The following is a 27,154-nucleotide window of genomic DNA, read 5'->3' as shown; positions in this document are numbered from 1 at the left end:
AACACCAACTAAAAGTCGGCCATGTCAAGCTAATTAATAGTTTCAAGCTTGACATATTACTGAAATATTAAAAGTTTATCATAATGTTTCTTTAACAGATGCTTACCTTAATAGGGGTGGATGATATGTCCAAAGTCTTATATCACAATAAACAATAATGATAGACTATTTATCAAGATATAGTTATTTTTGCTTAAAATAAGGATTTTATGATAACATTTTTGATACCATATAAATTTCACAATTCTTAACAACAATGTCAATATCACAAAAACTACTAGCATATATATATATAAATAAACTAAAGCTCACTGAAGACAAGTAAACGGTTAGTGATGAAATAAGAACAAGTAATTACAACCAATAGGACCAAAACAAAAAAAAACTACAGGAGAACAAATATTAAATGCTATATGCATTGTATAAATTAATCATGTGTATAAAAACACTACATAGTCTTCATTGTGTAAATGAAATATATATTTACTCTGATTAAAGTTACAAAAGAGGATTAGTCAAAAGCAGAGAGATTTTCTCTCTTGTTTGATTAATGTGAATGATACTGTTACACTTTTTCTTTCGGTTTTGTTTACTTTCATATAAGATATAAATGACTTTTTACACGAGGATACTTGCAAAGAGGGCCATTTTGAAACATACGTATGTATATTTAACCGTTCAAGGCCAATAAAGCATCAATTATAACTCAATGTGTCTGCCTCTCAGACAGCGGTCAGAAATCGCTGCGATTCAAGGGCTTAAAATTACTTTTTTTCACCGCAATGCTTAACGCATGCAAATGAAAAGTTTTCTTGACCACGCAGCACAGCAACCTCATGTTAATGTGTGTTGTTGTTGTTTTTTACCTCGCTTGAATGAGTAATGTAACTCCATAAGAGTCTGTTGATAGTGACTCCGACCTCTCTCCATTTTCAAAAACTCATCACAATAATTACCTTTTTTTATCGGCGAATTCGTCGAAAGGCGACACGTTTGCACCCCTGCAGTATAATGAAGGCCTGCTTTGTCATATCATTTTTGCAGAACAGTTTCAGTTAACATTATTTTAAGAACTGGTTGAAACTGTTTCTGTGGCAACGGACAGGATTAAAACATTGTTCATTCTTACAAAGGAGAAGTGAAATTTCAGTGTGAAATTGTTTATACTCTTTCAGTGGTAGAGTTGAAAAGTGCATTCAACCCAAATGCCTTTCAGGAGTTCACAATTACATGATTTCCCTCTTGAACAGTTAAAACACATTTTGGCCCGAACCCACCCCTCCGAGATAGAGATACTAGTCTAGGACTAGACCGTATTATATTATGGATCGTGTTGACGTCTAATAAGAGTTTATTAAAATCAAAGTGAGGAGATGGGGGGGGGGGGTGGAGCGATGCTAAAATAAAAAGGGTCAACGAAAGAAGGTAACTGCTACACTTCTTATCGTTGATTAAATTGATTAGCTTAATATGTGCTCCACTTGTGTTTAATTAGATTGAATTATCTGCACGTTGTTAAAGGGTTATGCTGCGTTCCAGGCAGGTTTTTGAGCCCGTAAATTACAACTTCAAACCACGACTCACGACTTTGTAGTGTTCCAGGTAAAGTCACGCCAAACTGCCTGAGCGCAAGGAATTGTGTGGTTGTTAGATGTAAACAAAGCATGGCGGACCGTACGGGGTGTATGCTCATTTACAATCATTTCTATCGCCAAAGGTGCTTACTCCTTGCTTATTTGAGGGAAACAGAGGAGAAAAACAGCGCAGACGGCAAGAAAAGCTGTAATACCTTTTATTTTATGTTATTTGTATATTTGTTTAATAAACTCTGCATCCGTAGGGGGCTGCCATTGTTGCTTCGCGGGCTACGTGACGTCAAAACTCGTAGCTGGGAGTACATCGATCTAGTACGAGTTCACGGGTGGGAAGTCACGGGTTTGACTGCCGTTCCAGTCCACTTTCACGGGTAGAAGGTTGGAAAAACACGGGTTACGGGTTGCCTGGAACGCGGCATTACACTCTCAAGATCCATTAATGTACCAAAAACATATTTAAATCAGTCCATGTGACAGTGGTTCAATATTAATATTATAAAGCGACGAAAATATTTTTTGTGCGCCAAAAAAACCCCGAAATAACGACTTATATAGTGATAACCGACTTCAAAACACTGCTTCATGAAGCTTCGGAGTATCGAATCAGCGAGTCGAATCATGATTCGGATCGTGTGTCAAACTGCTGAAATCATGTGACTTTGACTTGAATCGACTCGCTGATTCGACGAAGCAGTGTTTTGAAATCGGTTATCAGTATACAAATCGTTATTTCGTTTTTTTTTTGGCGCACAAAAAATATTCTCGTCGTTTTATTATATTAATAGGCCTATTGAACCACTGTACTCACATGAACTGATTTAAATATGTTTTTGGTACATTAATGGATCTTGAGAGAGGAAATGTCATGGCTGGCTATGCAGGCCTCACTGAGCCATCAGATTTCAACAAAAATATCTTCATTTGGGTGAAGGTGAGTAATAAATTACATTATTTTCATTTTTGGGTGAACTAATAACCCTTTGATAAAACATCACTATGTGGTTCATTAATATTTTACCCCAAAAATGATCAAAACTAACATGCGTTTGACACTTGTTTTATGTAATATTGACCAGATAATCATAACTCAAAATACATAATTGGACCATTCAAAAGCAATTGAACATTTGCAGATGTCGTTTCTTCAACCCATTGCAGTGCAGAATATTTTTTTTTGGTTTAGCTCAGGTTTATAATTGCAGCTGAAACATAAGGTAAAGGTTTATTTATATGGAGAAAATCACTGAAGGAAATCTCAAGCCATTTTAAACTGGAAAAGGTCTGTGTGTCCAGACAGGACTAACCGATCTTGATTAACTGTTTCCACCTATTACTTGAAAGGAAATAAACAGTAATAGCCTCTGACATTTCACTGCAAATATGTCGGACTTGGCTTCTGATGTTTGTACCTTCTTGTGCATTAAAAAAAATGAAATTGGAGCTGTTTAACAATTTCCATTCAAGTCATTAGATTCACGTTTGAAAACAGCTGCTTCTGTGTCATTCGGTCGATATGAGGTTTGAGAAACGTGTTCATACACCATGCATTAACCAGCAAAGCCAAATGCAAAGGAATGTTTTAATTGTAGACAGAACTCATAAAGATCCAGTTTTCATCGCATTCATGTTGACCATCAAACGCGGTCCAAGCGATTGTCCATGATCGTTTTTAAAAAGGCACTTAAGAAATGCAGGCAAATCTGTTTATGTTTACATAATGGCATAAGCGAACAAACTCTGCACCTCTTTACAACTGTGCAACCGAAACAAAGCAGGCGATGATGTACAAAAAAAAGAGTCAATGAATCACATACTGCTGTTTTAGTTTCTTTTTACAAATGTCCACTGAACTCCACATTCATACCACCAATAATTAAAACCCCATTCTAAATCATGGAAAAGGGCGACAATTGAGAGGAAAAGAAACCGTTTTGTGGGATCATAAAAATAAAAAGCAATGGGGAACTTCAAATGGCCGAGAGGGTGCAAAAATGTTGCAAGTTCTTGCTTCCCTTCGAAACATCGGATTGTTGTAGCTGGTCGGGTGTTGTTGTTGGCATTTTCTGGCAATAGTGGAGTCAGACTGCTGGACTGCACCAGCTCCATCTTGATCCAAGATGGAGGTGGAGCGACAGAAACCCAAAGAGAGATGGGTTGAGGTGGAGAACTTCCCCACAGCAGCACAGAAGGCCTTTGGTCCCAGGACTCCCAAAGATCAGGAGAAGTGTGTTGGACTCCTACATCGCAGCCACTTCAATCTGAACATACAGTTGTCTGACACCAACCTGCGCACAGGGCAGAAAATATCATGTAATGGAAACTTAGAAATGACCTTTAATGAGTAGGATGATGTTGTGAAAGCCGCATTTTCCAACAGTCCCCACCTGTGTGAAAATGTTGTGCGTCTGGCTGAGAATCCATCTAGAATCTGCGTCGGGCGCCACGAGGAGTTTGAGTGTGCCGATGTAGACGTCTGTGCAAAGGGTCCAGAAGTGAGGTTCTTGGAGGTTGTAGACACCCTGAAGCTGCTGGACCTGCAAAGAACATTACTGGTTAGCAAATGCTGCCTTGGTTAATGGCTATATTGCAACGGGACAAATTGAGGAGGTTCTGACGGTCATTAATAGAGTTGTCAAAAATATCGATATTTCGATATGTATCGATACTGAAATATCTGAAAGGATACGATATTCCTTTTCTACAGTATTGATACCAGCCGCGCTCTCCTCTCCGACCGACAGCGAGTTGACACACACCCGCCTCCTCTCATTCCGTCCGGTTAACCCTCTAAACAGGGCGAACGCGTGTTCTGCTGGATTTTTCCTCATGACAGCGTGTTAGTGTTGGCGTGACGGGTCTGAATTTCGTGCGGGATTGCACATAACGTTAATTCTACCATTCCCGCTGATTTCGCTCGCATCTGAAGCGCACACACACATACCGTAATAAAGCCGCCTCTGACATACAAGGGCAAAAATGAGCTCCTTTTTCCAGCTTATTAATGGTCAAATACACTCAAAAAATTTCTCAATGTCCATCTTGGTGAGTATTAACGTAAACACAGTCGTAAACAGTTCAGAAGAATGTGTAACAGGAGTGTTTGGGATCCATGCGTGCGTCAGGTCTTAAAGGGACAGCAGTTATTTATTATTCAAACTGCAAGACAAACGATCACTTACTGCTCTTGACTGATTAACTTGTGTAACTTTAATGGATTAATCTGTATTTAATTTTTTATAATGAAGATTATCCAATGTTATTTTAAATTTGATTACTTTGTTTTTTTTTAATTCCGGTTTCTTACATGAATACTGTTAGACGTAGGCTACCTGAAAAAATAAAGCAGTCTATTTAATTTGTATCTTTATTCTATTGTATTTATTTGCGCTATTGTTAGTAATTTGTTTATTTGTTCTTATTTCATTACTGTTTACTCGTCTTTTTAAAATCAATTTGAAATCAAGCTTCCTTGTGCTGTAGCTATTGCAACACTATTAGTTAGCAAATATTTGTGAGATAATTGTAATGGTAATTGATCGACGTTTATATATGAGAAAAACCTTAAAAGCTTTATCATATAAAGTGATCTCTTCAGAAGACATTTTTAAATCGCCTAGACCTTCAATAGACGGGAAAAAAAAGAAATTATATAAAAAATATCTATTTGACAGTATATGCAGCATTTTTCCCCCGTGGTTTCGAAAATCGTATCGAATATCGATACTTTTTTAGGTATCGTATCGAAGTTAGAAATTCCAGTATCGTGACAACACTAGTCATTAAGGTGTCAAGGCCACATTCGTTGATTATCTAGAAATGTTTAAGGACAACCTTGCAGCAAGTTCTAACCCTCACTGAGGTGTCCAATTCCAGAATCTTCTAATGTGGCTACTGGGTTAGCTAGTTCATTTTTGGGACAACTTGGCTACAATTCCAGTTGATATCCCAGATTATCATGAAACTCTTGTCTAACCAAGTAGCCAAATATGAAGAACAGGATCCAGGCAACGGAAACGACTCACCCTTTGGTAGCATTCAGGAAGGGCATGGTCCAGAGAAGGAGGCGTCCGTTGCATTAAGATCCCAATGGATTCCCTGAGCAGAGGAACCACACTGTGGGAAAGAGGAAAGTGAGAAATGAGTGAACTCAATGGAGCGCCAAGCACAAGCCAAACTCTGGCAACAGGAAGGGACGCCACACATTAAAAGATGTCATCGGGTATGATTCAGTTTGTGATTTTACAGCTCGACACATCTTCTTGTAAAGCTGAGGAGAGGAAATTCTGTCATAATCCTAATGAAAAGAGTTCTTGTTTGTCGTGATTATTTCAGAGCATGCTCAACATGGTCCAACATAAACTTGCCCATCTTACAGTTGGGGTGGAGTAGGAGAGAGCTGTGCTGATGTCATTCCAACAGCTGTAGGGAGCGTGCGCCGGTAAGCAACCCTGCACACACACTAGGATAGACATCCAAACCCATTCAATTCTGCAGAAGAATCACTTGGCAGAAACGGTTGACTGGTTAGGAGAGGACTAAGACTATTTCTCTCCTAACCAGTCAGGCGTTTCTGCCCCATCAAAGCTAGGTCTTGGCTAGGCCAGCATCTTACAAAGTCATCAGTCCTCTTTCAAACCTTCAAGGCCTGACCACTGCTCCATCTGGGAACTATTAGAGGCTTCCTTGGTTTGGACTCCTTTACCGGTCCCTAATCTACTCTATCACCCCCATGTTCTCCTGAACTCCTCCCTGAAACCCTAGCCTCGGCTTGGGACACGCCAAAGTGGAGAAGCTGATCGTTGTCTCAGTAGGACCTTCACAAAGTTGAAAAGCAAATGTGGCCTTTCCTAAAAAGTCAAAAACGGCAATTTCATTTATTTTCATTTATTTTGCCCCAACATCGTTTTGATAAATCAATAAAAACTGCAATCATGTTACTCACAAGGCTTCGGTTTCACGATAGTCGTGTCTTGACTAGACTGAAATGTTCCTGTCAGGTGCCACAGACTTTCACTGCCCTGCTTTGAGAGCATAGATGAGTAACATTAGCACTACGCTCCACAACAATCTATAGCTTTACTGACTACTCAGCTCTCTTTGTGGTCAAGCAACATTAGGTAATGTGTTGTTTAATGCACGTAATCATTTTTGTTAATACCTCACTCAAAATGACTGTGGTCTACCAAGCAACCAAACAAACTTGTAATCTATACAAAAGCCATACAGGAACATGAAACCAGAGCCTGATTGGTCTGTCTCTTCCCTTTTTGGATCTATTAGCTTGAGTACATAGGGAAAGAAAAGTCTCCTGGCAGACTGATATATATCTATATATATATATATCATAGATAGATAGATAGATAGATAGATAGATAGATAGATAGATAGATAGATAGATAGATAGATAGATAGATAGATAGATAGATAGATAGATAGATAGATAGATAGATAGATAGATAGATAGATAGATAGATAGATAGATAGATAGATAGATAGATAGATAGATAGATAGATAGATAGATAGATAGATAGATAGATAGATAGATAGATAGATAGATAGATAGATAGATAGATAGATAGATAGATAGATAGATAGATAGATAGATAGATAGATAGATAGATAGATAGATAGATAGATAGATAGATAGATAGATAGATAGATAGATAGATAGATAGATAGATAGATAGATAGATAGATAGATAGATAGATAGATAGATAGATAGATAGATAGATAGATAGATAGATAGATAGATAGATAGATAGATAGATAGATAGATAGATAGATAGATAGATAGATAGATAGATAGATAGATAGATAGATAGATAGATAGATAGATAGAGAGAGAGAGAGAGAGAGAGAGAGAGAGAGAGAGAGAGAGAGAGAGATGCGGTCTAATCTGTCAGTCTGCCAGTAGACTTTTCTTTCCCTGTGTACTCAAGCTAATAGATATATATATATATACACACACACACACACACACACACACACACACACACACACACACACACACACACACACACACACAGGGCTTGACATTAAGCAGGTTCACGTGCTTGTCCGAGTAAAAAATGTAAGTTCTTTAAGTAAATATAATTTATTCTGAAGCAATATTCTCACCAGTGTTCAATCAGCTTTGACATATTTAAATATGCATATTTGTGTTATTTTTACCTTTTATAAAGGGCATTTTGGCAAAAACCAAACTCTAGTCAGGCCAATCACATCGTGTATAGAGTCGGTGGGCAGGGTTAACATAATGATGGCAGAGTTGCGGCGGTTCCGCGTGCTGCTTGAAAACAAAGAAGCTGGCGAACAGCGGTCTTTCGAATTGGCTTTGGCCGCGACTCTGGAAGACTTGGAGTTAAGCTTTTCTTTGAGAAAAGAACGGCACTGAAGTCATTCTTAAGAAATATGCGTTCAGAGTTTTGCTGACCGGATACGGCGAAAGTTTAATCTATAAACTAGCTCCACTTCACCTTCTTCGTTGCTCTGGTTGGTTGTAGCGATACAACCATTTATCCCACCCCTCGGATTGAGCCATATTGATGTGGGTCTGGCTTGTCAGAATACTTTTCAATCAATAATTCACCAACATTTATCATGGATTTACTGTGGTAACACTACCTGTAACTATGTTATTTTGTCAGAAATGTAGGTTAATGTCTCATTTTAATAAGTTTTTAATGTAGACATTAAATGAGTATAAAGGCCAAATTACAGACATGAACTTGCAGTTTTGTGCATTTGTATTTATTTTAAATGTGTTTGTAGACTAAATACCATACAGCCATTCTAAATATAGAAACAATATTTGTACCATGTAGTGAGGTGCCATGTGTGGTTTTTACCTGTCGTGGTCTAAATAGAGAGTACTTGTTAATTTAAATAAGAATAGAGTTACAACTCTATATACAAATATTAAAATTTCACCCTTTAAAAACAAGGTTGTTAAAAGCCATCCTATCCTATCTCAAGCTACTCTATTGTCAGTAGCTAATCTCTTTTGTCAAATCGGTCATGTTTCCAAGAAACAAAACATGTCGGCCCTGAGGTGTGTCCATATCGAATCTGGCCCCCCTTCTAAAAAAAAGTTTGGACACGCCTGATTTATGGGGATTAAAAAAAAAAAAGGGAGTGGTTGGATTTTTACCATTATAGGGTGGTTGTACACACACTGCCAACACACATGTATGTCCAAACACCATGTAAAAGTTAGTTTTGCATAATAAGTGCCCTTTAATATATTATATACCACTATTCCATGTAGTCTAACCTAATTTTAATCAAGAAAAATAGTTTATATGGAGTATAGCATGTCAAATCACAGAACATGCCAACTTTCTGCAGGTTTTTCTATTATCAGTTACCCATCATGACCACATGTTTCCATCGACTGTGACAGGTCATCATAAAACTGGCCACTGCGCATTCCTCTCAGTAACTGGTCTGTTTGTCCCTCTTTTAGAGAATTAAATGAAAACAGGAAAGTACTGGATGAGGGTACCTCAGACCTCTGACATCATACTATTGTTTCACACCTTCCTGTTCATTGAAACAGAGGCACTCTTACTCACTGTTCACTGGCGCTTGATCGCTAACCTGCCCCAAAAAACCCTGTAATGCAGTTACATTAGTGACTCAGCCAGCCAAAATACAATTACGTGCGAGAGCCAAGGTTAAGCTGGCCAGTCACACAGACAAATGTCACCACCTAGGTCAGGGTGACAATCAATCAGGATAAAATATTTCGTGAAGGACGAATGTAAATCACCTATGGACTTTTTTGGATACCAGTTTAGAGTCACAGAGTAAAAACACAAGCACTTCTAAACCACATGGAAATGGTTGGTTATCACACCCAGACAACCTGAGTACCTAATTGGAGTGCAGAAGCATTTATGACACCAGAACCACCGCAGGAATGGGGTGACCTTAGTGAAGTCTGCGTTTCAGCACAGTGGGAATTACAGCAGGTACTTTTAACTTGAGATTTATATGGAAAAGGACCTAACAAACTTTTCCATTTCTAGGGCAAGAAGTTCTTGGGATTCTACCACAAAAGACTTCAGATGCTTTACTGCTAGGAACCACTCACTGCACTCAAGTTATAGTCAAAACCACAGGATTGTATAGTTATTAGGCCTTGAACATAAAAACGTATGTCTGGAGTCGAGGGCACATTTTTAATAGTACAGATATTTGAACATCATCTGACCAGCTCCACCAACACTTTACTAAAAATGATTACTAATACTATTAAAACATTATTTCTTGCCACACAGCTGATTGCAAAAAGTGGTCCAATCTGAATATACAAAACAATTTAAGTAAACCTGGATGAATCATGTCACATTTCACCTAAAAAAATGTAACTAAAATAAATAAATAATAATACAAAAAATCATTGTATATATACATACATATATACATATATATATATATATATATATATATATATATATATATATATATATATATATATATATATATATATATAAATATAAATATAATATTAATTAATGCAAGACATTAATGAAAAATCACAGAAATTTACATTTAAATATATATTTTTCAATTCAAATTTGTATTTTTTATAAATTAATTTATCTCAATAAGTGATTATATATAAAAAAAATTATAATAATTTGTAAATATATAATCATTATTATATTTTAAATATTATCTAGCCTAATAATTAATTAATATTATATACATATTTCATATATTTAAATTATTATTGCATAAGATTTCTTTTTTAAATTATATTTTTTTAAAATTAAATAATCAAATAAAATATTTTTAAATATGCTCTATATGAGCTAGAACCTTTACGTTAATTTGAAATCAAGTTAACCGTTAACATCCATTACTTTAATATGCAGAGCTGAGCTCAAATAAAGTGAATGGTGTTGCATGTATATGTGGATTGTTCTCCACCAATTAAACACCATGAATTAGAATTCTGAAGAAAAAAAATTTGTGTCTAGTTAAGTAGCCAGCACAGCACTAAAGCACATTATGTGAAAAAATACAGTACATCAAAGAATAACACAGTAACACGCAACAAAAGCAGCTTTGGAGAGCCGTTTAAACACATTGGCGCTGAGGCCTGACAAATGAATCCATCCTCAAAGGCCCAGCTTAGTACACCCAGAACAAATGTTAATTACTGTTAACGTTCTTTACGCACCCATTCCTCGGGCTTTAGGCTGCGACCCAAAGCGATTAGCGGCCTTTGGAAGACTTTGGTGGTGGGGGACTGCTGTAGGTCACAGCAGCAGGACTCCTCCACTCCCTCCAACTAATCACAGGGTACCAAGACAGCTCCAGCCGCTGCAGCCGTACCCAGATATCCCCCTAAAGCACGGCTACCGCACCCAGAGCGGCCTTAGCTAAACACGCCCGGTTCACGTACAGCGGGGGGTCTTTTGCAGCGTCCTGCGCTCATGGCTCACGCCTCAGGTGCGGCTGATGAAGGAGAAGTCCTTCACCCTAGTGAAAGGTCAAACATCTGAATGCGAGCAAGATGGCTGGATCAAAATAAGGCACTCTACTGAGAATATCAATCTCACAATGTGGGGTGCATGGGAAAAACGCTGTCCAAACAAAGCAGAGTCCATCTTAACGATCAAACGAAGAACCACAGACATTCCACACGGCCAATTATGGTCCACCTCTCTCAAGACTCGAACAATAAATGATTCTGCTGTGCCAGACGTACACAGACATGAAGTTCAAACGCATAAGAGAGTCTAGAGTTGCAGATGAACTTGTGCTTTGGTCCACAGTACCATCTTTCATGAGTATATCATGTGTTTAATAAATCTTTAGATGACAGGGATGTTTCCCCAAACACATTAAAGGGTTAGTTAACCCAAAAAATGAAATTCTCATTATTTACTCACCCTCAAGACATCTTAGGTGTATATGACATTCTTCTTTCAGACGAATACAATCAAAGTTATATTAAAAATGTCCTGGCTAATCCAGGCATTATAATGGGAGTGAATGGCACCCCAAAACAAAGAAAGTGTAACGCCTCTTGCAGTTCAAAATGCTCATGCTACGCCCCAGTTACGCTTTTTTCGTAAGTTGAATATGGAAGGCAGTCTGACAGAAGCTAGATATTTTACTTTATCATGTGTTAAATATGTTTTTTTCTCTCACAAAAACCCTTTGATTTGCTTCAGAAAGCCTTTATTAACCCCCGGAGCCGTATGGAGCAGTTATATGATGGATGGATGCATTATTTTGAGCTTCAAATAATGCTTGGAAGAGCCAGGACTTTTTTTTTTATATATAACTTTGATTGTATTCGTCTGAAGGAAGATTGTGATATACACCTAGGATGGCTTGAGGGCGAGTAAATCATGGGGTAAATTTCCTTTTTGGGTGAACTATCCCTTTAAGCCGAGTTCTGGATAATGCATCACTTTTCTTGGGCTGTTTTCAGAATAGCATACTAGAATACTACTATTTCTGCTGTATATAGTATGCAAATTTTGCATTAAGTACCCTTGACTTACTACATTTGGCAAAGTGGCTGTTTTACCCCACAATGCACATCGTGATACTGGACTTTGTGTTCCATTTAAAGTCAAATGCTTTGAAAAAGTCAATGGGGTCCAAAACTGTTTTGGTACCATCCGACTATCATTAAATGGACTAAAACGGTTTGACAAAACACAGGGGCTGAATCCAAAATCGCCCCCTATACCCTTAAATAGGGCACTATTTGAGGGGACAGCCATTTGTAGTAGTGTTCGAAACCAGTGGGCGTTATTGAGTGCACTCATTCAATCCCACAATAACGAGTGTACAGCCGATGCACACACAGCGGCTGTCCGAATTTGCAATTCTTGTTTTCATTCACTCCTTCAAGTGAACTGTATTAGTGGACTAAAGTAGGGAGTGGTGATTAAAGGTTTGCGGATTCAGCCAAGGACACTACAGTAATCCCACAATGCAATGTGCTTGACATGGCCTTCCAATCAGAAGTTATTACATCCTCAATTTAACTTTAAACTCATTCATTGACCATTGACCAATTGTACATTAAATTTAATTACATTTTAATTAAAATTCATTTAAATCTGGGTCATGTGATAATACTGTTTGGAATGTTTATCATTGCATAATGAAGCAATTTGACTTAAACAGTTCCATATAATATTTTTAAAGAGTAGCAGTCAATACGCAGTATAGTTTTTTTGCATTAAATTGATCTAAAGTGTCAGAAGAGAAGAAAACACTTCTACCAAAGCCCCCCAAAAAATCTTACCAACCCCAAGCGTTTGAAAAGTAGTGCATACTGTCCAGTATGCTAGTATTCAATTCTGAACACAGCCAGAAACTTTGCTTCATCTGAGGTCTGGGAAAACCAATACATGTTTAGTAATATCAAAATCTGTCAAAAAGACACAAGACATAACACAGGAACGTTAAGTCTCACACTTCACAAGATGGAGGATCAGGCCCGGTTCCAGAATCAAGTCACTGAGGGTGCTTCTGAAATCACTGAGGATGCTCTAGTAAAGTGCAGATGGGCTAAGCAACGGCTCCACCATAGCAGTGTACAGTGAGAAATTTATGATTATTTATTTAAAAGTCATTTATCAATAATTGGAATTTCAAAAATATTTTGCTACGAATTGTCTATTTATCTATTAGTCTGCCTTTACATTGCTTTAATGCGTTACTAGTATTTTAACATGTCATCTTCCTGGGAACCAGAAAAAAAGGTTTTGTGAATTTTTTTCATTTTTTATTCCTATGTTATAGGCTACGCTATATCCTCTGCTCTGTAGAGGACACCAGAACCCCTTTATTGAGAAAATTAAAAGACATGAACAGATAAACAATGGGATTTTTTTTGTCATTCACCAAACAATTTTTATACTTCAAGCTTCTTTTTTTTTTAATCCAAACTTTGTATAAAGATGATTCTCAATGTTATGAAAGATACAGAATCATTTGAAATACCATTTTACTATATACAATATGTGTGAAAACATGGCCATAAATGCCATTCCCATTCTATAGGCAATGCATCTATACACTGTATCTAATTTGCATATTAATGTGTTGTAATGTAAAAAGACGTGTAATACTATTTTCATAAGAATATCCAGACTTAAAACGGTTTATATTGTCATAGAAATTCGTTAAATAATGTCCTCTAATCTGGGTCTCAGGAGGATATTTCTGTCTCGTGCAGTGGCATTTATATTTATATAGTATAATAGTTTATTCAATGAATAACTGTAGCCTCGAAAGTGAGCCAAGATCGCTTCGATCACTAAAATGCTGTTGCTTTGTCAGTTCATCGCGATCTCACAAAGTTCCTTTATAAAAATGAAGTCGTCTCGTCAACAATAAATCTCTTACTTATATCGTGTCTTGACTTTGTTTGTTAGAGAGGTTTCGCGAGCCTGCATTAACTCAGCACTGAATAAAAACTCTGGCGTTTTGAGCGGTGAGATTCTGATCGCGTTATAGAGATCAACAACTATATCTGGCTACATTACTCACCACTGCAAAAACTCGCTGTGATTTGACGCTCTCCAGAACTCGGACATAAATGTGCAAATCTGCCAAATCTGTTTCGCCTATATTATTACAGTATCAACTGAGGGAGCTTTTGCTTGCATTTGACCGGGAGAACCGGGCCTGTGGAGGATAGGCTCTATTCTGGTTTGCAGCTGTTTTTCATTATCTGCTCTGGAAATGAATGGCTTTCCATTTTTGTGTGATACCTTTGTGCTAGTGCCACACCAGATCAGCCTCCAGATTGCACCTGAATGAGACCGAGACGTTATCAAGCAGGTGCAATGTGGGAACGAGTCCATAGTCTTAGCCTCGATTCTCAGTATTTGCCACTCTGCAACTGCATGGAAAACTCAAGGACAGGGGGAAAAAATGTCTAAGCTGGGGTCTCGATGACATAAACCTCCCCTCTTTGAGAAACAAAGAGAAGGAAAAATCCATCTTAAAAGATGCCTTTGTTGAAGTAACATTCACAGATCGCCACCACATTCCAGAGAGGGAGAAGAAAAGCCTCAAACATGGACAAGAGCGAGGAAGGGGGGGTTGGAGAGAAGAGATGAATATACGGGAAAGACTCATGCATTTTGAAAAAAGGGGCCACGTTCTCCATCGGAACGATGGTATTTCACTGAAGCACAGTAACCACAGGCCATCTGCAATTTAAACATGCTGCACACACAGCAGCTCCTTCTCAAATTTACACAGCCTCCTTTACACACATTTACATCACACACCAAAAATAAAGCCTATCCATCACCATCAAACTGCTTTTTCCGAGATTATGCAGAAGGAATGGTAGATTTGCTAGGTTTAAAAAGAGAACAAAGGCACAAGAATGCAAGGCAAGCATGCATTTTTCCTTCTCGACTGGAGTTGTTTGAAAAATGCCACATGAGAGACTCCAGTCCTGGGTTTTCTGGCTTTGCCACATGTTGAGAAAGTGCTCTGAGCTCCACCCTCCGAGTGTGTATCCTGTAATTCACCCGGCTGGAGTGCCAACGGCTCCGCAGGGCTCTTGGTGAAGGGCACTGTGAAGTGGCTTTTGTATGATCTGTGTTGGGTGCTGTTGAGGGTTTCTGGGTGGGGTTGAGGGTGGAGGATGTCTTGAGTTGAATCGAGAGGTCAATGCTCATAATAGAGTGGGCCGAGGTGTGTGTACTCACCTCACTCCTATAAGAAGCGCGATGAGCATGGAGCAGATAGGGTCGGCGATCATCAGGTCGTATTTCTGCATTAGAATGGCTGATATGATGACTCCGACACTGCCCAATGTGTCCGCAACAATGTGTAGAAAAACTCCTGCAATGACGAAAATGAGCATATTACAAAAATATTTTACGATATCTCAAATTTCTATTAATATACAGTGTTGGGGAAAGTTACTTTGAAAAGTAATGCATTACAATATTGCGTTACGCCCTTAAAAAGTAACTAATTGAGTTACTTAGTTACTTTTTAAGAAAAGTAATGCGTTACGTTACTTTTTCTCACCTGGGCTGGGCTTGTTTTTTGTTTGTTTTTTATAACAAAAAAAGTTATATTTTTGTGCAACGGTAAATACCTCTTCATACCAAAATTGAAATAATAAGTAAAAATGCAAATTCACGCATGAACAGTAGAGGGCGCAGCTCTGCTGTGCTGCCATTCTGGATAATGGTAGAATAGGATGCAGGAGAAAACTTTTACCAATAAAAACAAAATTAAAACTAGTAATTTTCATCAAAGGTCAGCAGCAAGACATTGGTAAATTAAATATAAAGGTAGATTATGCATAAAAATAGTTGTTTTATTTAACATTTAATTATTGGAGGTTTGCATAGTACTGTGATTTTGCATTTGACTGATTTTATTCATTTTGAGGAGTACTGAATCTTTATTGTGCAAGTGAGATAAATAAGTGCTCACATTTAGTCTAGAACTACAATAACCCTCATGTTTACACACAACGCCTCTGCACTTATTTTTCTCAACATGGGGGCAGGAGAGCTGTCAGTCAAATTAATGTGAAAAAGTAACTCAGATATTTTGTTGTAAATTTGAAAAGTAATGCGTTACTTTACTAGTTACTTGGAAAAAGTAATATTATTACGTAACTCAAGTTACTTGTAATGCGTTACCCCCAACACTGTTAATATATACATAATAGTAATATAACTAAATCATTAATATGAATCTAATTCAAATGTGACTTTTCCCAAAATACTGTGTTCTTTCAGCAATGCAACATGCTAACACTAAACTCCATTGGAGTTGTGAGTTGATTCCCAGAGTTTTATTATGAGACAGGAAGTTAGGAAGGCAGCTGTCTAGTATACAGATAAGGGATAAATACAAAAGGTGCAATGCTGGGGGTCCTCCAAGACGCGTTTGAAAACCCCTGAAGTAGGGCTTTTGTCTCTGGATTCATTTAAAAAGCACTAATATTAAGTAAATATTGTGTCTGAGATGAGGATGCAACATTTGCTAGCACTCATATTTAAACATGACTACTGTGGACAGAACTGGCTGTCTGGGATACAGTGTCTAGCGGTAACCCTCAAACTCATGATGTCATTCCACAAACAGGTAATTTGAGAACATCCTAGAATGAATAGTCCACTTGACAAAATCTCCAGAATATATCATAACATGTTAAAACCAACATGCAGTGTGAGTGCAGTCAGTTAGTTAACATTTCCTGAACTCAGAGGTCTGTACTGATCGACACTGGAGAATAGTTGTGGACTGTGGTGTGATGGCACGCCATGAGACGGTCCACTGAGTCCTTCCCTCAGAATGAGATGACATACTTGCGGTTACTCTCAGTTTTGCAGAAAGCACGACCGCAGTAATGGAGCAAACTCCCTAATAAGTGAAGACCCTGTCCAACTGTGGTCAAAGCAAATACTAGAAGAATAACACGAATGCTGGAGCTCATCACGTCCTTATAAACAGCCACAACGGCTGTGTTTAGAATAGAATACTAGCTTACTATATACTATGCAGTATAATACTGCCTACAATTAAGACAAGAAAATAGTAAGTGGAACCGTAGACAAATTAATAAGGAAATTACAAGAAAATATTTATTTTTGTTAAATAATAATATTCAATACTTTATTAGTATGAATGAAAATATTTTATCTTAAAAATAAAAACAATTTTCATTAAATAATAATAAAATAAATATAATTACAACATTCCAATACATTTTGTAAAATAATATTTTTTATTATAATTGTATTATACATTTATTTTCCTTATGTATTTTTGTAAAATAAAAATAATAGTAATAATACGGTTTTAATTTCATAATAGTTATGAAAATATTAATTTCAGATAATCAGATATTAATCAATATTAATGTCAGATAATTACTTTTTTAAATGTTATATATATATATATATATATATATATATTTGTCTTTTGTAAAATAATAATTTATTATAATTGTATTATAAATATATTACTTTCCTTATTAATAATAATAATAATATTTATTATTGTAAAATAAAAATAATAGTAATAATACAGTTTTAAATTCATAATAGTCATGAAAATATTAATTTCAGATAATCAGATATTAATCAATATTAATGTACATTACAATATATTTACTTTAATTAAGAATTTTAAAAAAAGTTTAATAAGAAGTAATTATCTGACATTAATATTGATTAATATCTGATGATCTGAAATTAATATTATCATTACTATTATGAAATTAAAACTATTATTACTATTATTTTTATTTGACAAAAATACATATTATTAAGGAAATTAATATATTTATAATACAATTATAATAAATTATTATTATTTTACAAAAGACAAATATATATATATATATATATATATCTTTTGTAAAATAATATCAATAATAATAAATATTTACATCTCATAATGATACTATTATTATTATTATTATTATCATTATCATCATCATTAATAGTAATAATAATAATAATAATAATAATAATAATAATAAAGTAATTAAATATTCCATCATATTTTTTACTAAATAATATTATTTTTGGAAATTAATAATATAAATTATTTTTATGATTTATAAAAATAATAGTTATAATAATGACATACAAATTTTTGTATAAAAATAATAATGAATTGTGAAAAATGTCTTAACCATTGGTATTTAGATTAAAAAGCAAGACAAACTTTAGACTGTAATAGGAAGAGGAAGATCAGGTCAAGTGCATTGCATTTTGGGACACAGTAGTCCACTATATTGCATACTGCACATTTTGCCAAATTTAGCACATCTAAGTATTCTATGCATAGAGCTCTGTGTAAAAAGTAAGAGTAGTACACTATTCCAAACATAACCAGAATAGACATGAAGAGCTTCAGGATGGGAGGTTGGTACACTCTACTTGCAATTCATCACAGGGAGTGGAGAAGAAGTCCCTCGGCTGGGATGGAGGCAGCGTAACCTTTTGCACTGTCACCTCCTCTCCTCCCCCTTCTCTACACGGTCCTCCCTTCTGTGCCCCGTTCTTTCTCCCTCGAGCAGGCCTCCCAAAGGATCCATTCTCTCTCTGTGTGTGCCAGGGTGAAGGGGACAAACTACTTTCTCTGCTCTGCTCTTTCCCACACAAGCTCGGACAAAGGGATTTAAAGCGACAGTGCACTGCACTTGCTCTAGTGACAGTGTTAACCCGGTTAGTCCCAAGTCAAAGGTTAGAGGTTGGGATGGTCAGAGGTGTCACTTCGTCACACATAAAAGTCCATCATCCAGTCACATCTGATCTAGACCACTCATTTCAAGTGTTTTTCCTTGTTTGAATGAAGATGCATAATTTGGTGAATTATGACTACAGAACCTCTTCTACTAAGAATTCAAAATATTGACCGCCTATAAAAGAGGAAAAAGCCGTCTAGACCTGATAGATGTGCTTGTAAATATTTTCACATCTGGTGCCTTGCTAAAAGCATGCTGAATAATGCTAAACAAGAGATCTCTAGCGCCATCTGGAGGCGGCTAAACATACATAAAAGTCATACCTTGCAATATCTGCTTGCTGGAGCCTTTTCCCGGTGTGTGTAAGAGGTCATCTGAGGACACAGACAGATTACAAATGAATCATGCTATACCAGACACCACGATGTATCAAAATAGCTTCTGCAATTTTGACACACAGCGCGAAGACACCAAATAACACATCTGATGCATTATAACTAGAGATGCACCGATTGTAATTTTCTTGGTCGATTCCGATTTCTTGTAAGTGTTATCTGTAAAACAGCACAAATCGAATAAAGAGAGATATGAAATAAACACAAATTATTAATTTGTTTACAATATTAGGGCCCTATACATTTTTTATTTTTCAAACAGAAATTCTGTGTTGTGTATTTTAGTTTTTCTGGTAATCAAATGAAGGCATAAAACACAGTACTACATTAAGACATACAATAGTAATATATTTGTCAAGTTAAACCAAACATATTTTGACGGGTTGTCATGTGAAGATCTTGAAGTTTCTGTGTATATGATATGACAATAGTTTTTTCTCAAATTAAACGGTAAAATGTTCATGAGGAGACTCTCAGATCAGCAATAGAGAAGTGTGTGTGTTCATGTCATCATATAGTAAGACCGCGGGTGTCACACATGCTTATAACTGTGTTATCCACAAGTTTCCTACGCCCCATGAAGCCTTGCTTCAAAAGTGGGAGCGTCTTCCTTTTCGAAGTAAACAAGCGGGATTTTATGCATTTCCATCGTAGTTCATGCGCATGTTTTCGTATCAGATAGAAAATGTATGACTCAAATGAGCGCATGCGGTTTTTATGCGCATTTATAGAATTCAAGCGCATCTTGGCATTTCCATTCAGCATTTTTTGATGCGATATCCCAAAATGGGCAAAAAAATAGGTGGATGGAAACAGCTTAATGACATTCAACAGTTGACAGTCATTCAAGCCATCCAAATTTGCTAACGATGTGGGAACACAACCCAGAGTCCTGCACGGGTCTGATTTTGTAAATCCGCACCCGCCCGTACCCGCAGTGCTTAAAACCGCATCCGACCCGTTTTCCGACAACAGCACTAAATAAAATCCGCACCCGACCCACACCCGCAATAAAATCAGTTTAGCATATCACATTATAGACACACTTACAAAAATATTTATTGCTAGCATTCAGAAGTTATTACACGACCATTAACACAAGGACAACTTCAGCCGGAACATTCTAAAACGCTTAACGTGAAAAACGCTTAACGTGGCTTAATGTACTAAGACACTGTTATTAAGAGACCAAACTCTGTAAACATAATACCAATAACATATACTATGTACAAAAAAATATGCCCAGAATATGAACGCAACGTGTTTAATTACACGTTAAGCGTTTTCCTCCCATAGAAAACCATTATAAGAAAACGCTTAACGTGGCTTAATGTACTAAGACAGTGTTATTAAGAGACCAAATTCTGGAAACATAACAAAAATACTGTTGGATAGAACTGCTTGTGCATGGTTTGTTACCACAGTCCTCTGCGTGCTTCCTCAGCGATGAACTTCCACATTTGCGGCTATCTTTTCTTCAACTCCTCATGATCCATCTTGACGACTGCAGTGCAGGCAGATTGTGCGCACGTGCGCTGCCACAAATAAACTGATATGGATTTGAAATAATTTTATCAACTTGAAATGCAGGCAAGGCATATTGATGTATATGCATATTTTTAGGAACACATCTACAATATAGGCCTACATGCATATATTTTTATATATAGGCCTAAATCAGTTTGCACGTGACTGTTTAAAACCCGTGTTTCTCCCTTGTCCGACCCGACCCACACCCGTATCCAACACAGTAGCATGTTTTTAACCCGTTTCAGCAATATTCGCGGGTCACCCGTCGGGTACCCGCACCCGTGCAGGACTCTGACACAACCTCAATGAACTTTCAAAAGGTTGAAACAACAGTACCTTTACGAAAACCTTTAGTGAAAACTTTGGAAAACAACTAGCCACAGCAGCTGGGGAGCAAAAAAGTGAATGTCAAGCCCTGGTTATAAACGTATTTGTGCGTCTGCGCCATTCATTTACACAGAGACACGCACAACATGTAGCTTTCATATTTAAATTGTCTAGTCCATATCGCAATGTGATTTAAGTTTACTGACCTACTTTTGATTTATTCATCCAAAATTTGACATTTCGCGTTATACAGTAAATTCCGTTTTTATGACTGGATTCTGTCTGTGTTTACTGCACTGTGGAAATCATGAGCCCTGGCTTATGTGCGCTCCATTTATATAGATCAGTGGTGCGCGCGCTTCTGGTGAGAGCTAGAAACCTGTGGGAATTAATAAAATTATGCGCAATACAAGCACTATTTAACCGGAGTGAATGAGATAAGTTTGTGAGAGGAGGAGTGTGTGTGAGAATGCGTTATCGCCTGTGCCGCTGGCAACAAAACCCGGTTCGGAATCGGTAAAACGTGAGACTGACCGGCTGATTCCGGAAAATCGTCTGATTCCGATCCCTGGTTGGTCAACTGGTGCATTTCTAATTATAACAGTACTGACTTGCAAGGTAAGGTGACTTGCAAGGTAAGGTAACTTGAGGTCTTACCGTGGCAGTGGGGATCGTCATGTGAATGGCCATGTCCTCCATGTGAATGCCCGTGATCATGTCCGTGTTTGGACTCATGACTGTGGTCTCCATGACTGTGTCCATGTCCCACACTGCCATTAAATAGAGAATGACTGTGGCCATGACCTTAAAATTTGAAACAAGAGAACATCTATGAAGAAGCAATAGACTATATCAACAATTATTCTTATTATTAAAGAGTCTATATGTAACTATCATGTACTAATCGCTTTTTGTATCGCCAATGTGTGAACAGCTTGTAACGAAACGTAACCAATTAGACCATCCCTGACTCCCTAGGCTGTCTATGAAAGCATATTTTTATGTGACTTCCTGAACCAAGCTTTATTCAGTGACTGGATGAGGATTAGTAGAATGAAAAACGAGACTGCGTGCTTATTCTGTGCCAGATACTTACCTTCACCACCGTGTGAATGTCCATGTCCTCCATGTTGAAAAACGAATATTCCTACAAGATTCACCAACAGCCCTGCTATAGACACCGGGAGCAAGCGATCGTGGTGCACATCAGGAGGTTCTAGTGCCCTCTGGTGATAAGACAAGATGGCATCATTCATAAAAAAGATATTAGTGGACCAGTATGTCAATTGGCAAATGAATCAACTGTATAATCGTACATACCTCTACTCCTTCTGAGAAGACAAAGAAAGCGGTAAAGATGAGGAAAAGGCCGTTCACGAAGCCAGCGAGAACTTCTGCCCTGACATACCTACAAAACAATCAATTGGACTTGCATAAGAATGAAGTGATGCAACCAACGACAGACCATTTCCTGTCAACAGCACCCAGGCAGAAGTGGATACATCCTTCATAGGAAACTTGTGTCATTAGTCCATTGGTTGTGAAGTGGTCTCTCACCCGTATGAGAAGGAGTCATTGGACCTCCACCGTGAGATGACTGATGCTGCCAGGCCTGCCAGGAGAGCCGTGCAGTCGAAGAACATGTGAAAGGAATCGGATATCAAACCTAAACTGAGAATCAAAGCAACACAAAAAGGGAAGTGTTCAATTGTCACGAAACCTGAGAACCTCGACCCACCCCAATGAGGTCAGAGTTGCGTAGGGCCTTTTGTTAGACATCATTTACTCTTTCATTTAAAGACAAAGATACGTTCACACTGACAGAGATTCGGGTGTCAAGAATTGTTGGTTGCAAGTGGGTAAAACTGCTAAATTAAATAGATAAATAAATCATTTCAATAAACCAAAAAAGAAATAAAACACAAGAATATTATAACTTATTTTAACTCTTTAGTGTATTTTTATATTATTTTTATATTTGTTTTTAAACATACAATTAAATAGTTAATAATAAAAGTTTATTAGTTAACTAACAAATAGTTAACTAGTTTCTCATAATCATCAACTGACAGCATGCGTATTCAATTATTATAATAAACAATAGTAAATTGAAATAATAATCATCATTAATATAATTATTATAAAAAGAATTCAAGCTTCGCTGTCAGCATACGTGAGATTGTGTAAATTGCATATTATCAAATGACAGGTGGTAAAAAATGTTATTATAATAAATAATAATATTTATAACAATAAAAAAATATTGTTTTACTACTAATAATGTCTTCCATTTGTAGGATTGTCATTAATTTGCATAATATTATCAGTGTATTAAAAAATATATTATAAACAACAATAATAAATAATAACTGTTCTAATTATTGTTAATAAAAACTCAAGTTTTGCTAAATTCTCTGATTTTGTGTAATTTGCATGTCATCAGTACATAAATAAATTGTTTATTATTTTTATTAAACATTATATTATAGTATTGTTATTATTCATATAGCATTGGTAATGATAATAATAATAATTATTATTATTATTACGATTACACATGATTTTTTTTATTTATTTTTATTCATCACACAAAATTTGGGATTGTGTAATTTGCATAATATCATCAGTGTATGAAATAAATTGTTCATTATTGTTATTATATATTATAATTATAGTATTGTTATCCATATATCATTGATAATAATAATTATTATTATTACAATTACACATTATATGTTTTTTATTATTATTATTCATCACATAATATTTGGGATTGTGTAATTTGCATAATATTATCAGTGTATTAAATAAATTATAATATTAAACAACAACAATAATAAAACAATAATTCACGTCGACTGAAAATAAAAAACTGCAAACTTTGTCATTGCAAACTGCTGTCAGTGTGCACAACCAAATAATAAAACATCAGAAATATGAATAAAAACAATACACAACTAAGTCTAAACCAACAATGTTACAACCTCAATGAAAGTATGTATGGTGTACAAACGGCAAAATAAACAGTGATGAATATGCAATGGCATATAAATGGTTAATGCCACTTTCCCCATTTTTGGTATATTTGGAATATTACAGCTGTTTCTCCAAAACAAGTCAGATCTGCTTCTCTAAAAGTATTTTTGGATGGCATTGTTAAACATTCAAACATACATCATAACATATGCTCACATATGCTGTCTAGACAGGCACCTCAATAGGTTTTAAGCCCCATCCTGTATTTTATGAACTTCGGCCATCACTCTCACTTCAAATATGACTATGATAACAGGTCATAGGAGAATCTCCAATCAAAGCATTCCTAACAGAAGGTAGGGCCCAAAACAAAAGCACACTAGCTCGTCCCACATTAGATCTACGTGGCATATTCTTGTGTTTGGCCCCCTACTGTTACCTGTTACTCCATATGCCGTACATCAGCTCCACGAACGCGAAGGACAGGTTCAAACACAGGAAGAAAAACAGATTGCGAGAGGTTTTATCGGCAAGAATTGATCTGGGGAAGAACACAGACAAAAATAGAGAGAGAGAGTCGTTTAAAAAGTGGCCTGACCAGACAGACTGGCTATAGAAACCGACAGCTAAGCAAATGCACGACTATAACAGTTAGTTTATTTAAATGAAATGTCCTGGGGAAATGACATGGGGTCCAAATAAACCCTTAATAGACGTACTTTGCTGTGGAATATATTTCAGCAAATTTGACAAAGCAAATTGAGAGACATTATACATTTTGTCAAGTGTTTAATTCGCTTTGCTAACATCTGTCTGGCTGAACGATAACATGGAGCTGTCTGCTTCTTTGTAACAGTTAAATAAACTTTTCAGGATATAATTGTTCTCTCTTCTTTAAAGTAATTAATCTAAATAATGTATGGGAAGAGACATTTTTAATAAAGTCTCGCGAGCCAACTAGCATGCTAACTGCCTTAGCCGCACAAAACCGACAGCTGTGAGTGAAACTAAATGAATTATTATACATTTAAGAGTCGTTACCTGAACCAGCCCGACATCTTGACGAACAAGTTGAGTTTGGCAGGCTTGTATTCGTCATCTTTGACGGATAACGGGAGCATTTTTCAGCGAAGCGTCTCCGGTAGTCGTTGAGAGCAGCACTGCGGCTTCACGAGCGTCTGGACGCAAAGAGCGGAAGGTCCTCGCGTTGACGTCGCGTGCGTCATGTCACTGACATTGACCCGGTGTAGTATTGGACAAACCACACAGATTTTCTTGTATATTCATTTCAATGTTTATGTTGTGTACGTTCGTTCGTTCGTTCGTTCGTTCGTTCGTTCGTTCGTTCATTCATTCATTCATTCATTCATTCATCCATTCATTCATTCATTCATTCATTCATTCGTTCATCTTTGATTATATATTTACATATTCGTTCCTTTTATCCATCCATGTTAGAAATATTCATACATTTAAATTGTATTACTTAGAAGTTTTTATTTATTTATTTATTTTAGAAATATCCTTTTAATAATATAATTAAAATATCCCCTTCTAACAATAGGCTAGCTATAATAATTGATTATTTTACTACAAATATGCAAAGTTGAGTAGGCCCTATTTATTATTTACTTTTTAAATCATTCCAACTAAAAGTAAAAATATTAGAAATAAAACTAAATTTCACATTATAATTATTTAGTATTTTTTGCATTATAGATTAAATAAATTAACATTTTAATATTTTATAATAATTATTATAAAGTTGTGCTCAAAATGATTCATACCCTTGGTAAATATGACCAAAAAAGGCTGTGAAAATAAATCTGCGTTAATCTTTTGTTTTAAAAATTTATAAAAAAAAATCTAACCTTTCATCGGAGGATAAGATTTTTAAATGGGGAAAAATCTCATTATGAAATAAATGTTTTTTTTTTCTAATATTGCTCACAATTCTCTGATCTCCAAACTCAGCAGGCATTGAAGACTCAGAGCTGTTATCTTGGAAAAAGGAGGTTGCAAAGAGTATTGAATAAAAGGTTGTGATTCATTGTGAGCAATGTGTATTAGAGAAAAACATTTATTTCATAATGAGATTTTCCCCCCATTTAAAATTTGTATTGTCCAATGAAAGGTAAGATTTTTGTAAATGAAAAAGGGATTAACAACGCAGATTTGTTTTCACAGCCTTCTTTGGTCATATTTACCAAGGGTGTGAATAATTTTGAGCACAACTGTAGTTATAGACATTCATCTGTGTTAGTGAGGCCAGCAGGGGGCGCTCACCCTGTGGTCTGTGTGGGTCCTAACACCCCAGTATAGTGATGGGGACACTATACTGTCAAAGAGCACCGTCCTAAACCAAGGTCCTGACTCTCTCAGGATCCCAGGATGTCCTTCGGAAAAAGAGTAGGGGTGTAATCCTGGCCAAATTTGCCCATTGGCCATCATCATGACCTCCTAATAATCCCCAAATATACTGATTGGCTTCATCACTCTGTCTCCTCTCCACCAATCAGCTGGTGTGTGGTGGGCGTTCTGGCGCAATATGGATGCCGTCGCATCATCCAGGACAGGTGGATGCTGCACAAGATCCCCTCCTTCTATATGTAAAGCGCTATATAAATGTATAAAATTATTATTATTATTCATCAATTCTAATTTTCATATGCAGAAGTTGAGTATAAATTCGATTTTGTTTTATGTATATATGAATGTTGTCCTCCAAACATTCAATACATTAAATATTATCCTTCTAACAATATCATTTTTTTTTTCATTTCATGGAAAGTTTATTTATTTAATGCCGTTTTTTATTTGTTTAAATAACTTTTTTGTCCATTTTAACACTTTCATATATACCCATAAAAATGTCTTATTGTGCATTTTTGTATACATATTATATTTAGAAAATAAATTAATATTTTATAAGAATTATTATATAGTTAAGGTTGCATAGATGGATGTTAATTTGCATGATGTGTGAATTTAAATTATATATCTTTATTTAAATATCTTAAAGGGACAGTACACCCAAAAATAAAAATTTTGTCATCACTCACCCTCATGTTGTTCCAAACCTGTATGAATTTCTTTCTTCTGCTG

At 36.3% G+C, this 27,154-nt stretch overlaps 1 protein-coding gene across 1 annotated transcript; it reads right to left on the bottom strand.

Annotated features, from left to right (window-relative positions):
• Window positions 1-2,635: 2,635 nt before the first annotated feature.
• On the bottom strand, window positions 2,636-25,245 carry slc30a7 (solute carrier family 30 member 7). The gene is made up of 11 exons (XM_079807737.1): window positions 25,091-25,245; window positions 24,489-24,590; window positions 22,631-22,744; window positions 22,394-22,481; window positions 22,170-22,299; window positions 21,731-21,877; window positions 19,145-19,195; window positions 15,307-15,442; window positions 5,618-5,708; window positions 3,980-4,129; window positions 2,636-3,880 (listed from the first exon to the last, which is right to left on the bottom strand). Exons 1-11 carry the CDS (start codon window positions 25,168-25,170, stop codon window positions 3,833-3,835), a joined length of 1,137 nt encoding a protein of 378 aa, XP_079663863.1. The 5' UTR covers window positions 25,171-25,245; the 3' UTR covers window positions 2,636-3,832.
• Between the last annotated feature and the right edge of the window lie 1,909 nt (window positions 25,246-27,154).

Source organism: Gobio gobio (assembly GCF_949357685.1).
Source record: "Gobio gobio genome assembly, chromosome: 24".
Taxonomy (NCBI): domain Eukaryota; kingdom Metazoa; phylum Chordata; class Actinopteri; order Cypriniformes; family Gobionidae; genus Gobio; species Gobio gobio.
Note: the sequence above shows the minus strand (reverse complement) of the source record. Positions and strands in the feature narration are given on the sequence as shown.

Bases quoted from the DNA above. Each gene is read 5' to 3' on its own strand.
- slc30a7 (XM_079807737.1), bottom strand. From the start codon at position 25,170: ATGCTCCCGTTATCCGTCAAAGATGACGAATACAAGCCTGCCAAACTC. The intron at 22,745-24,488 runs GTAACAGTAGGG...TTTGATTCTCAG, and splicing joins TACGGCATATGGAGTAACAG to TTTAGGTTTGATATCCGATT. The intron at 3,881-3,979 runs GTGGGGACTGTT...CCCTGTGCGCAG, and splicing joins CGCACAACATTTTCACACAG to GTTGGTGTCAGACAACTGTA.